Below are 12,670 nucleotides of genomic sequence, written 5' to 3' on the forward strand. Positions count from 1 at the left end.
CCTTTTTTTCCTTATGCTCATTTGTTTTGTTTCTTATATTCCACATATGACTGAAATCATACGGTATTTGTCTTTCTCTGACTGACTTATTTGCTTAGTGTAATACTCTCTAGCAGCCTTATTCATGATAGCCAAAAGGTAGAAGCAACCCAGGTTATCCTTCAACTGGTGAGTGGCTAAATAAACTGTGGTACATATCCATACCAGGGAATAATAGTAATAAAAAGGAAGAAAGTATTGATAAATACCACCTGGATGAATTTCCAGAGAATTATGCTGAGTGAAAACAGCTAGTTCCAAAATGTTATACGCTGCATGACTCCATCTATATAATAATTTTGAAATTAAAAAATTATAAAAATTAAGAACAGATTAGTGGTTGTCAGGCATTAAATAGGGAGTGGAGGCAGGAAAGGAATGGATGTGACTATAAAAGGACATTAGGGATCCTTGTGGAAATGTTCTGCATCTTGACTGTATAATGTCAGTATCCTGGTTGTGATATTTTACTACAGTTTTATAGGATGGTACTATTGAGAGAAACTGGATAAATGGTATATGGGTTCTCCCTGCTTTTTCTTGCAACTCATGGGAATCTGCAGCATTTTAAAATAGTTTAATTTTTATAAAGAAAAAAAAAGGAAAAAGAAGAAAACTTACCTTAAATAATTTCCTTAAGGGTGGTAGTCAGACCTGTATATCTATATGATAGATAAAACTCAATTAAATTGAACAAGATAAATTCAGTTGGTAAACCATAAAACATAGGTTATATACAATTAACAGATTTAGAAGTTTGAAAGAATCTATCACCTATGGCAACAAGCTTGTAAATTGAAGACATCAGAATTCTAGAACAAGTTCTCCAAAGTATAAGGTAATTGCTTCACAAAGTCACAAAACCTTCAGAATTCTGTGGGAAAATAAACTTTGAAGTTGTTTGAAGTAAAAAGAAGATTTTTTTTTTTTAATGAACCAAAGTAGACAGTGTGTTAAAGAAATGCAGTATTTTGAGACAAACTTCTGGAGTGCTAATCTGAATTGGAAAGGACTAACAAACATCTCTTTCAACTCATAGCTGATTCAGGTGACAGTCTTTCAATAGTTCCTTCACATTTTTAAAGCCCCTTCATAAATTAAGACTTTCAGATATAGTTTAATTTGTTTCTATTTAAACCCTGATCATGCATGACAGGATCCCAAATCATTTCTCCAAAGGTCAGGATGAAAGAAAGTGGGGAAAAATGGGGAATTTGATTTTACCTACCATTTCAAGGCATTGTTTGGTGATGGTAAGAGAATTAGTGTGATATAGTAAAAAGACCTTGGATTTTACAGGCAGAAATATCTAGGTTCAAATCCAGATTCTTCCACTTTCATGGTCACATACCTTTAGGCAATTTACATCCAAGTTTCAGTTTTGTCATCTGCAAAATGATTATACTATCATCTATTTCAAAGAATTTTAAAGGGCTTGGAACATAATAGTCACTTGCTAAATGGTAAGTATTATCTTTATTAACCTGTACAAGTATACTTTAGGATAAATATGAGAAATAGACTTGTTGGATCAAAATGTATGAGCATATTTAATTTTGATATATATATACTGTCAAATTATCTTTTACTAATTTGCATTTGCACCCAAATGTAAGAAAATATTCAGTATTTCACACTTTGTTCATTTTAGTTTTTGCTAATTGTTCACCCAAAAATGATATTCCAATTGTTATTTTAATTAACATTTTCTGACTATTAATAAGTGAACAACTTTGATGTGTTTATCTTTTGTATCCATATTTCTGTTATTTGACTACTTAAAATCTCTTCCCATATATACAAATTGGGTTGTATATTTGTTTATGTGTGAGAATGCTATATATGTTTCAAGTAACAATGCTTTGTGATCTATGCTGTTTATTACCTTTTTTTTTTTTTTTTAACTTCTTTGAGGTCCTTCTAGTAATTTTAAGTGTTTAAGTTGCCCAATCTGGCACCTTTCCCTTTGTGGCTGTTAGTTTATATCTTTTTTAGAAGATATTTCTCCTCCCCGGGATTATGTCAGTATTTTCTTAAATGTTTTCCTAATATGTGCATTTTATATTTACATATGTTTAATTCATTTATACCTTTTTTCTGGTATGAGTAATAATTTACTGATATTTTTGCTGAAATAGATAGGCAGTTGTTTCAATACTACAGACACCCTCAGAGATATTGCAGGTTTGGTTTCAGACCACTACATAAAGTGAATATTGCAATAAATCAAGTCAAAAGCATTTTTTGGTTTCAGAATGCATCTAAACATTTTTTTAAAGATTATTATTTATCATGAGAGACACAAAGAGAGAGAGAGGCAGAGACATAGGCTAAGGGAGAGGCAGCCTCCATACAGGGAGCCTGATGTGGGACTCAATCCCAGGACTCCAGGATCATGCCCTGGAGTGAAGGCAGGCACTTAACCGCTGAGCTATCCAGGGGTCCCCCAATGCATCTAAAAATTATGCTTACACTATACTGTAGCCCATTAAGTGTGCAATAGTATTATATCTTTAAAAATGTACGTATCTTAATTTAAAAATACTTTTTTGCTAAAAAATGCTATCATCTGAGCTTTCAGCATTATAATAAATGATCACTAATCAACACAAGTAAAATAATAACAAAGAGGTTTGAAATATTGTGAGAATTGGGATCCCTGGGTGGTGCAGCGGTTTAGCGCCTGCCTTTGGCCCAGGGCGCAATCCTGGAGACCCGGGATCGAATCCCACGTTGGGCTCCCGGTGCATGGAGCCTGCTTCTCCCTCTGCCTGTGTCTCTGTCTCTTCCTCTCTCTCTGACTATCATAAATAAATTTTTTAAAAAAATTAAAAAAAAAAAAGAGAGACGAGGGATCGAATCCCACGTCGGGCTCCTGGTGCATGGAGCCTGCTTCTCCCTCTGCCTGTGTCTCTGCCTCTCTCTCTCTCTCTGTGACTATCATAAATAAATAAAAATTTTAAAAAAGAAATATTGTGAGAATTCTCAAAATGTAACAGAGACATGAAATGAGCAAATGCTGTTGGAAAATGGCACTGATACTCTTGCTCAACACAGGGTTGCCACAAACTTCAATTTATTAAAAAATGTGATATCTGGGAGGTACAATAAAGCAAAACAAATTAAGCATGCCTGTACATATTTATTGCCCATATAGTTAACATGTTTTTGTTTATCAGTATCCCTTCCTGAAGATATCTTCCCTGCCCCAACTCTAATCTTTGGTGTAGTTGGCAAACTTAACACTGTCTTTGTGGCTACAAGGATAATGATATAATTTAAGAATATTAAAAGAAAGCTTTATTCTTTTATATCAAGAGCTTGCAGTGGTATAAGAGGGAATGAATAAGAAAACCAATACAGAGGAAGAAAGATATGAAGAGATAGTGATTTGGTCATATTGAGGCCCTGGAACTAGATCTCCTCATTATATTAGCCAATTTCTTTCTTTTTTCTTAATGAAGTATTTTATTTCTTTTTTTTTTTTTTAATTTTTATTTATTTATGATAGTCACAGAGAGAGAGAGAGAGAGAGAGAGGCAGAGACACAGGCAGAGGGAGAAGCGGGCTCCATGCACCGGGAGCCCGACATGGGATTCGATCCCGCGTCTCCAGGATCGCGCCCTGGGCTAAAGGCAGGCGCTAAACCGCTGCGCCACCCAGGGATCCCTAGTATTTTATTTCTAAATAAGTTTTTTTTATATTTTTGGTTATAATCCAAGATGATATTATTTATTTTTGTGTGTAGAATTTTCCAGCTTTGGCCATTAGGAACTCTTTCAGTATATCCTTTGTTTCTTTAACATGCCTCCATCCTTTTGTTTTTTGAGCACTTTCCTACTTTCTGTACTGTTAGATATTCCAGGCTTATCTTGTAATTTTCTTACCCAAATCCTAGAGTCAGTTTTTTCTACCAGGAGCCTTGGTTATTTATATTGGAGAATGATATTTTGAAACCAGGGTCTGGGAACTGGGTGTGTGTGTTGCTATTGTGTCTAGGCAGCAGACAGTTAAATAATATATGTGTGTATACAAACCCATGTATATACATATGTCTATACCTGTTTCTGTATATATATCTGTCTCTTTATATGTTTTGCTAATTATAAGTTTATATTGGTATCTCTGAATTTGTTCCAGAGTTTATTAACCCTCTTTTCTTGCTTTTGTCCAATGTAACTTCTCTTTCCCACAGTGAGAAACTTGGCTGTCATTATCCACTATTTATTTACTTATTTATTCCATCCCAATATAAGTGCAAAGTAGTGTCAGAATTCCTAAATTATACCATCCATACCCATGAAGAACAAATTTACCTACTAGCACACAGTGTTTATGTACAGTTTACTTTGTCTTTATTACAATTTCCAGTCAAAACATTATTTTCCAAAGTTACTAAGGTTAGTTCCTTTTTTCTCTTACCCCTTTCAGTGAGGTTATATATTTTACATTTGTAATACAGTTGGATTTATTTGTCAATGTCTGCATTACTTCTTGACTACCAACATTCTGTTTTTTATTGTTTTGAATTTACATACGTTAATGTTCATTCTTTGCGAAGTAGAGATCAGTGGATTTTTGGCAAATGAATAATCATGCATTTTAATTAATTTTTTTAAAAAAATATTATCCATTGAAGTTTTTTCATTCCACTTGAGTCAGTTTTACAGATATTTTCCTATATGCTACTGGTGCTTTCCTAGACTGCTTATTATGATTAACTAGGCATCTGTACCTTAATTTTTCATCTGGTAGTTCATTGCTTATACAACCTATATATCAATTACATCACTTTAAGTGGCTGTAATGTTTTTATTTTAATAATAGGCAATAGTTTTTTTATAATTAAAGTATAAATATACAATGTTATATAAATTTCAGATGTACAACATATTGATTCAACAATTCTATACATTATTCAGTGCACATTATGGGTGTCGCCACCATCTATCACCACATAATGCCACTGTCATATCTTTAGCTCTATTTCTCATACTTCATCCTCAGCATGGGAATCTATATCTCATGACTCCCAATGACTATTTTACAACTGGAAATGTGTACCTCTTAGTCTCCCTTATCTATTTTGCCCATCCCCTCATCTGCCTCCCTTCTGGCAGCTACCAGTTTTCTGTATTTAAGCGTCTGGTTTTCTTTTTTTATTTGGTTGGGTTTTTTTGTTTTGTTATGTTTTGTTTTTTAATTCCACATATAAGTGAAATCATATGTATTGTCTTTTTCTGACTCATTTCACTTAGCATGATACCCTATAAGTCCATTCATGTTGTCAAATGGCAAGATTTCATTATTTTTTATTATAATACCCAATACTTTTATTGCAAGTTCCTATATATGAACTCATTTAATCCCCATAGCAATCCTGTGAAATATTTTTAAATTATTTTCTATGTGGTAAAATTAAGTCATGGACTAGCTAACTGATATTAGTCTGAGGATAATCAAGGTAAGCCTGGGTTTTGAACAGAGGCACACTGCTCTGAAGTCTGTGCTGCAAACAACTAAATTCTACTATCTCTCGTTGTGAGCCTGCATAAAAATTATTTAATCAATGCCTATTAATAATACCTTTTGGGGAAAAAAAGAATGCCCTTTGTAGTTTTTTGTAGGTTTTAAGCTTTTATGTTTTCCCACATCACCACCACCCCTAGCTTTTTTAAAAATTAAAACAATACCTACACAGTCCCCCCAAAATCAGTCTGCACAGAAGGGTATAAAATAAAAAGAAAAAGTCATCCTTCCCCACCCACATCTACACCATCTGTCTCCCTTACCCAAGACAACTGCTTTTAACAATTTGCCTTGTAATTCTTGTAAGTTTTATTATAGTTTTAAATTATGTAGTTCAAACTTTATCAACTAATCAACTTCAGGTAGAATATGTTGGTGTCACTCTGAAAGATGATTTAGAGCATTTATAATATTTCAAACCTTTTTTCTATAACTTTTCTTCTCAGTTTTATTAGACATTATTTTTCTAATGGTTATTTGTAACGCTGTGATTAATACGTTTAAAATATTTCTTGGCATGTGATGTGATGAGTACTGAGTGTTATACTATATGTTAGCAAATTGAATTTAGAAAATAAATTAAAAATTCTTGTCATATAAACCAATAGGCATTATCTACCAACTTCCTACTATGAAAGATGAAAAAGATTTTTTTTAAAGTTTCATTTTCCTATCCCTTCCATTTTCTTTTTGTTGTCATTGTTACTTATATATTATCATTTCTCTGTCAGGGTTTCTAATACATTGTTATATTGCTCTAGTTAAATCGCCCATGCTTTTGTTTATAGATTGGCTCTATTTTAAAATATAAGAAAAATTAATTTATAAATAATAAATAAGTAATTAGTATAAGTATAATTCATAATAAAATTTTATATATTTATATAAATATAATTTATAATAATTAGTACTTATAAATAACATAGTATTATAATTTGAATATAAATCTCTGCCAAACTAAATAATGTATGTAATGGATCCATGAAAAGTAAATGTCACATGTCTGCTTCTAGTAAAGATGGAGTTTAGAGGAATGTGATTTGTCTTTCTTCCTTTATCAATAAGAAAACCAGAAACAAAATTATGGAAAAGCAGTTTTTAGACATTGAGAAGATGATAGCATGGGACTGTAATTTCTTAAGAAAAGGACAAAGTCACACCAGTTTTCTGCACAGCAGCACCAGGAGAGAGAACCAAAACAGAGCTTGGAGGTCTCACTGAATTGAAGAGATTAAAGTTTGGTGCACAGAGGCAAAATTTGTGGAGTACAGTACTGGAGTGGAAGGAAATGTAGAACACGAAATCTCCAGATAACTGTGAAGGATGTCCCCTTTAGTCTTTGGGATTAATCTGAATAGTGAAATAGTAGAGTCAAGAAAAAGAACCACTGAAAAAAAGTATTGGGTAGAACATTCTGGGAACTCAAATAGCTAGAAATAAACCATTTTCCTATAGGCCAGAGAGAAAAGTGTATGTGACAGCAACTAGAAGGCCCATCTTTGTTGAGAGACTAAGCCCTACATTAAAGGCTTTTTGGACAATACCCCCTCACCACCAATAAGTTTCTCAGTATCTTAATATGTACTAGTACTTAATATGTACTAATAAAATACTAGATTAAAGAAGAAAGCAAGATCTAGAAACCAAAAGCAAGATCTAGAAAATGTATCATTCTCAGCATCCAATAAGAAATTATAGACATACCCAAAAAAGAAAATTTGACCCATAATGCAGGGGAAAATCAATTAATAGGAACAGACCTAGAAATGACAGAGAAGATGGAACTAACAGAAAAGGATGTTTAAAGAACTATTACAAATACATTCCATATATTCAAGATGATAGAATAAACATGAGCATGATGAGGAAAGAAATGGAAGGTATAGATAGACAAAATGGAATTTTTAGAGATGAAAAAGGAAGTAATAGTAATATTAGATGCTAGCAAAATATCAGTAAACCTGAAGGGATAGAAGTTATAGAATAAAGCACAATGAGAAAAAAAATTTTAAAAAGGAGAGTAAGTAACTTGTATGAAAATATCAAGGGGTAAGACATACATGTAATTGGAGACTTATAGGGAGGCGAAACTAAAAAATGTATTTGAAGAAATTATGGCCAAAAGTTTTTCATATTTAATGAAACTATAAACCACAGAACAAGAAATTCAATGAACTCAAAGAGAACAGACCTAAAAAAAATTCTCAGACATATCATAATCACTTTGCTGAGAATCAGTAGTAAAGAGGAAACCTTAGGGGGAGGGGAGAAGAAGGCACATTTATTGTAGAGGAAGAAATATAACAGACTTTTTGTTAGAGATTATGCAAGGGAGAGGACTGTGTAATGCCATCTTTAATAGAAGGAAAAACATCACGAACCTAGAATTCTTTAACCAGTTATACTGTTTTTCAAAACAGAAGTTAAAATACCCTTTCAGCAAACAAAAGCTGAGAATTCATTGCAAGAAGACCCCCACCATATTGAATAAATATTCAAGGAAAGTGATATAAACAAAATGGTAGAATAAACAGCTCCAAGTTTTTATTCCTCTGAAAAACATTGTAAAAGCATCCAGAAGCTATCTGAGCCAGCTTCATAGGAGCTCTGGAAAACAATCAAATTTTATGGCAACTAAGCAAATACCCAATGAAGAAAAAGCCATCTTCAAAATGATAAGAAATTTCATGGCATTTTTACTCTAGTTTACTTCTTCCTAGGATAGCAGCACTCTTGGTCTTGAGCAGTGGCAGCCCAATTCCCAGTTACCTTGATTGAACTAGATAAAGCATAGGAAGACCTTATGTGCAAATCATTATGTATGTATGTTTTAATCTTGCTGGGTCGATACAGGAAGGACTGACTAGTTCAGCTCTGTCTCATAACTTGGAATTCAGGCAGGTCAGTTAGATCCTGTCAGCTGAGTCTGCCGTTTGTTTGTTTGTTTGTTTATTTTCATGAGAGAGAAAGAGAGGCAGAGACATAGGCAGAGGGAGAAGCAGGCTCCATGCAGGGAGTCCAATGTGGGACTTGATCCCGGGACCCCAGGATCATGACCTGAGACAAAGGCAGACGCTCAATCACTGAGCCACCCAGGCATCCTTCTATTTTAAGATAGTCTAGTCTTTCAGAAGATTCTCCCAACAACTTCCAGTTATATGTAGTTGGCCAGAAACTTGTCACATAGTTACAACAGAGGCTGGAAAATGTAGGGTTTTTTTTTTTTTTTTAAGCAGGGAACATTTCTACCTAAATGCTAAAAAAAATTATGTTCCTAAGATAATATATATTGTGGGAAGTCAATGATCAGTCTCTGTCACAGAGAACAAGAGGCTAGTTAGGAGACTAATGTTTGGAAAAAGATCATAGTGGCTTGTGCTACAATCGTAGTGGGGTTGATGGGGAGATATAACTGGACATTCGATATATTTTGAAGGCAGCAAACACAGGAGTTAATGCTGGATTATATATGGTAAAGAGAATGAAAGAAATAAAAAATATTTAGGTTATAAGCCATTAGATGGTATAATCAATAACTGAGATGAGGAAAAATAGAGAAAGGCCAAGGTTCTATGCGTTTTAGAGAGAGGGAGGGGAACAGCATTAGTAATCCAGAATTCTCTTTTGTGATTTGTTAAATCTGAGATACCTATTATTACACAGCTAAGAGGAAATCATGATCTTTTTGATATCTTGAGATACTATTTTTTTGAAAATCTTAAGATTTTTTTTTAATATCTCAAGATACTATTTGGAATGTTTTCCAAGGGTCACCTTCTCCTCACATTCCTGAGAAATAATCTCTATTTACTCGGGTTAATTCTGTTTGTTCTTATTGATTCTTCATTGCATGTATTGATTTTCCTCATATATCTGGTAAACTTTGTTGGCTCATTTTATGTTTGTGAATGAAGGAATATATTGGCTGTATAGTTATGCTTTGTGTGACAGGCAAGCTTCCCTGGAGGGTAAATGGGGATGGAAGAGACTAGACAGGATGGCTGGGGACTCAACAATATTTCCAAAGAACCCATGAGTTTCTCTCCTAGATGGAACTTCCTTTTCTTTCTTTTTATACCCTTTTTGTTATCTGATGTGGAAATGTCATCGACAGCAAGCTCTATTCCGCTTCCCTGTCAAGGCTCAAAACTCATAGGATTTCTACCTGGGCAGATGGCACATTTACTTTAGAAAGCAGGTTTTTTGATGTTCTGGGTAGATGACTGAGAAAGACAATGCTACCAGCAGCATATACTCTGGTATGCTGAAAAGGAGAAGATCCAGCTGTTCTGAATGCAGCTTTTTAATTAATGATAATTGCACCATCATCTGAAACTCTTTGATATGCTGTCCTTGAATTTTTTGCTTCTGAGATCCACCTGATTTCTATCGTTCAAGGTCTAATTTTCTTGATGGGGTTTCTATTTCAATCAATCTCATCTACTTTCATAATTTCTGAATTTCCTCAATTTTCTAAATCCTGGTGTCTCATCTTACTGATTTCCAGTATTACTATGGGATTTTTCTTTTTGAAATATTGTTTTCTGTTAATTCACTAGGACCTTGGGAGGTAGGAGAGAATAGAACCACATGTTTAGTCCATCATCTTGAAGCTTCTATATTGGTTTGTTTTACTGTCATTTTCTGACTTCCTGAGATAAATGCTTAAAGTATTTCTCTCTAGTGTAAATGTACTGGGTTTTTTTTAATTCATAAAGCACTTCATATTCTTTAAATAACAATTCAGAGTTAAATAGCATAAAAGTTCTTGTCTAGAGATGTTAGCATTTTATGTCCTTTCACACATTCTTTTAAGCTTATATTAGGGAAGAGTTTTTATATCTTTTGTGTTTTTACAAAAAAAGATAATATATATATTTTTACTGTTCTTCAGCTTCTTTGTCATATATATTTAATTTATAAATTTTCTACTAAATTTGTTTAAAATAATGGAATTTCAAATGTTGGAGTTCAAGCTGTTTTAGGGAAATTTGGAGAAATTCAAGCAAAGAAAAACAAAACAATCAAAAGAACATGTGGAAAAGTCTGAGGTGTATTTCAAGAATTCATAGACACATCTGTCTGAAGGGGAGAAATTATAGGGAATATTGAGAAACTTGTAGAAATAATTTAGTCAATGTGTTAAGACAAATAGCTGCAAAAATGGGAAGGTGATGAAAATTTAAAGTCATGTTATTAACTGCTTAATATTAATGAACAGTTAAAGGTGTTACTAATGGAAACATCATTCATTGAACTGCTATTTTAATTAACTTGATATATAATAAACCTCCTGCTGTCTAAAGGAGATAATATATTGGAAAGTAGTTTGTAGTACTAAGTACTCTCAAAGAGATGGTGTCAAGTTTTGTCTAGCTGAGTTGGCAGGGTGAATACACATTATGATGCTTCCAAAGAATCACTTTTAGTCACTGCAGTCTTGATTGTGTAGTGGAAAGAGTATCCAATGAAAATTTAAGATGCTTAGGATTTAGGCTACTAATCATCTGGATAACTTGGGGCAACAAACTTCAAGTTCAGATTCTTGTATGAAACAAGGAGTAGGATTGGATTATCTCTAAAGCACTTTTCATCTCCAAAAATTCAGTGGTTCTATGATTCTATAATTGTTCCTATAGACCTTAATCTGGAATCAAGTGTTTCCTTAGGCAGTGTAAGTACCCATTTAGCAATTACAGGTAAGGGAATCATTAAAAATTCTTTCTATCCCAAATGCCATTTTTTTTTTTAAAGGTAAGAAGGGGCAGAGGGAAAGGAAGAGAGAATCCTAAGCAGGCTCCACACCCAGCACATGAGCCTCATGCGGGGCTAGATCTCACGACCCTGAGATCATAACCTAAGTCAAAATCAAGAATTGGATGCTTAACCAACTGAACCACCTGAGGCCCCTAAATGCCAGTTATTATCTAATCCATTTTATAACCTTTTAAAATGAAGTTATATTAATTCTCACAATTCTATTTCTTTTCTACTTTTGTTTCTGCTTCAAGTTGCTGTGCATTGTCTTGATTTTACAAACTCAGTAGGATGAATATTATAGTATCAAGGAAACTAAAATGATATGTGTAAATGCATTATATATGTATAGATTTCTTTGATAACTGACAAAGTAAATTATAGTAGTTATGAGAAACATATTTAAGTTTTAAGCTTTTTTATGTCTTTATACATTGAAAGAATAAAATTATCTTGGGAAATATCCTTGCATTATAAGCAGTCTAAAATTAAAACTTCTCTTTTTATAAGGTGATTTTTTCACCAGTGGAATACACTTTACCATCTTTCAGACCAGAATTTATAGAATTCAAACCAAAGTATCCGGTGAGTCCTGAATTATCCTATCCCAATAGCAATTATATTTAAATACTAGGCTTCTCCAATATTTTATATAATTTAATGGTTCCTAAACCAGACTACCCATTATAAACACCTGGCTGTCTTTTAAAAAATATCTGTTCTCAGGTCCTACCTCTGACCTGATGAATCTCAATCTGGAAGTGGAGCCTGGGAATCTGTATTTCTCAGAAAAACCCAGGGAATTCTTATGCTGTCATCTGGATATCAACTAACATTTGAGGAACAGTTATAATAAATTGTATCCATTACAATGAAGTTTGAACAACTAAGTTGAAATAAACTAAAACAAATAAGAAGCTGATTACTTCACATTTTGCTTTTTTTCAACTGGATAATATAGAAGTTGTATGAACAAACATTAGAATAAGTTTGAAATATTTGAATAAACTTTTTCCCAAAAGCTATTTCAGTGATAGACAAGTTCGATCCCAGAGCAACAAAACTGCCCATGGATATTACACTGAAATTTCCCTATAATCCAGAATTTTTTATACTACTCTCTTTTAGCCATTTATCAGGCATGTGTGATATTCATCAAAAAGTAAGATTCTACTGTGACATGTTAAAGAGTGGGTGAAACTCATCATCATTGTTAAAATTTGCAGACTTAAAAGCAGATGATCTATGCTCCCAAGTTAGTCTTTAGAAAATATTTGTGATACTTTTAATAGAATATCTACTACTTGCTTTGCATTTAAATGTTTTTTTGGACTGCTACTAAAAT

The 12,670-nt window shown here is 33.2% G+C and overlaps 1 protein-coding gene across 13 annotated transcripts in view; it reads left to right on the forward strand.

The window, feature by feature from the left end:
* The window catches only part of C2CD6 (C2 calcium dependent domain containing 6), a 122,139-nt gene that overhangs the window by 89,018 nt on the left and 20,451 nt on the right, over positions 1–12,670 (forward strand). For all 13 annotated transcript variants that reach the window (XM_072741009.1, XM_072741003.1, XM_072741010.1 and 10 more), the window contains one exon: positions 11,836–11,910. In XM_072741009.1, the coding sequence (XP_072597110.1) occupies positions 11,836–11,910 (75 nt within the window). The remainder of the gene's footprint in view (positions 1–11,835; positions 11,911–12,670) is intronic.

This window comes from Vulpes vulpes, chromosome 16 (genome assembly GCF_048418805.1).
Source record: "Vulpes vulpes isolate BD-2025 chromosome 16, VulVul3, whole genome shotgun sequence".
Lineage (NCBI taxonomy): Eukaryota > Metazoa > Chordata > Mammalia > Carnivora > Canidae > Vulpes > Vulpes vulpes.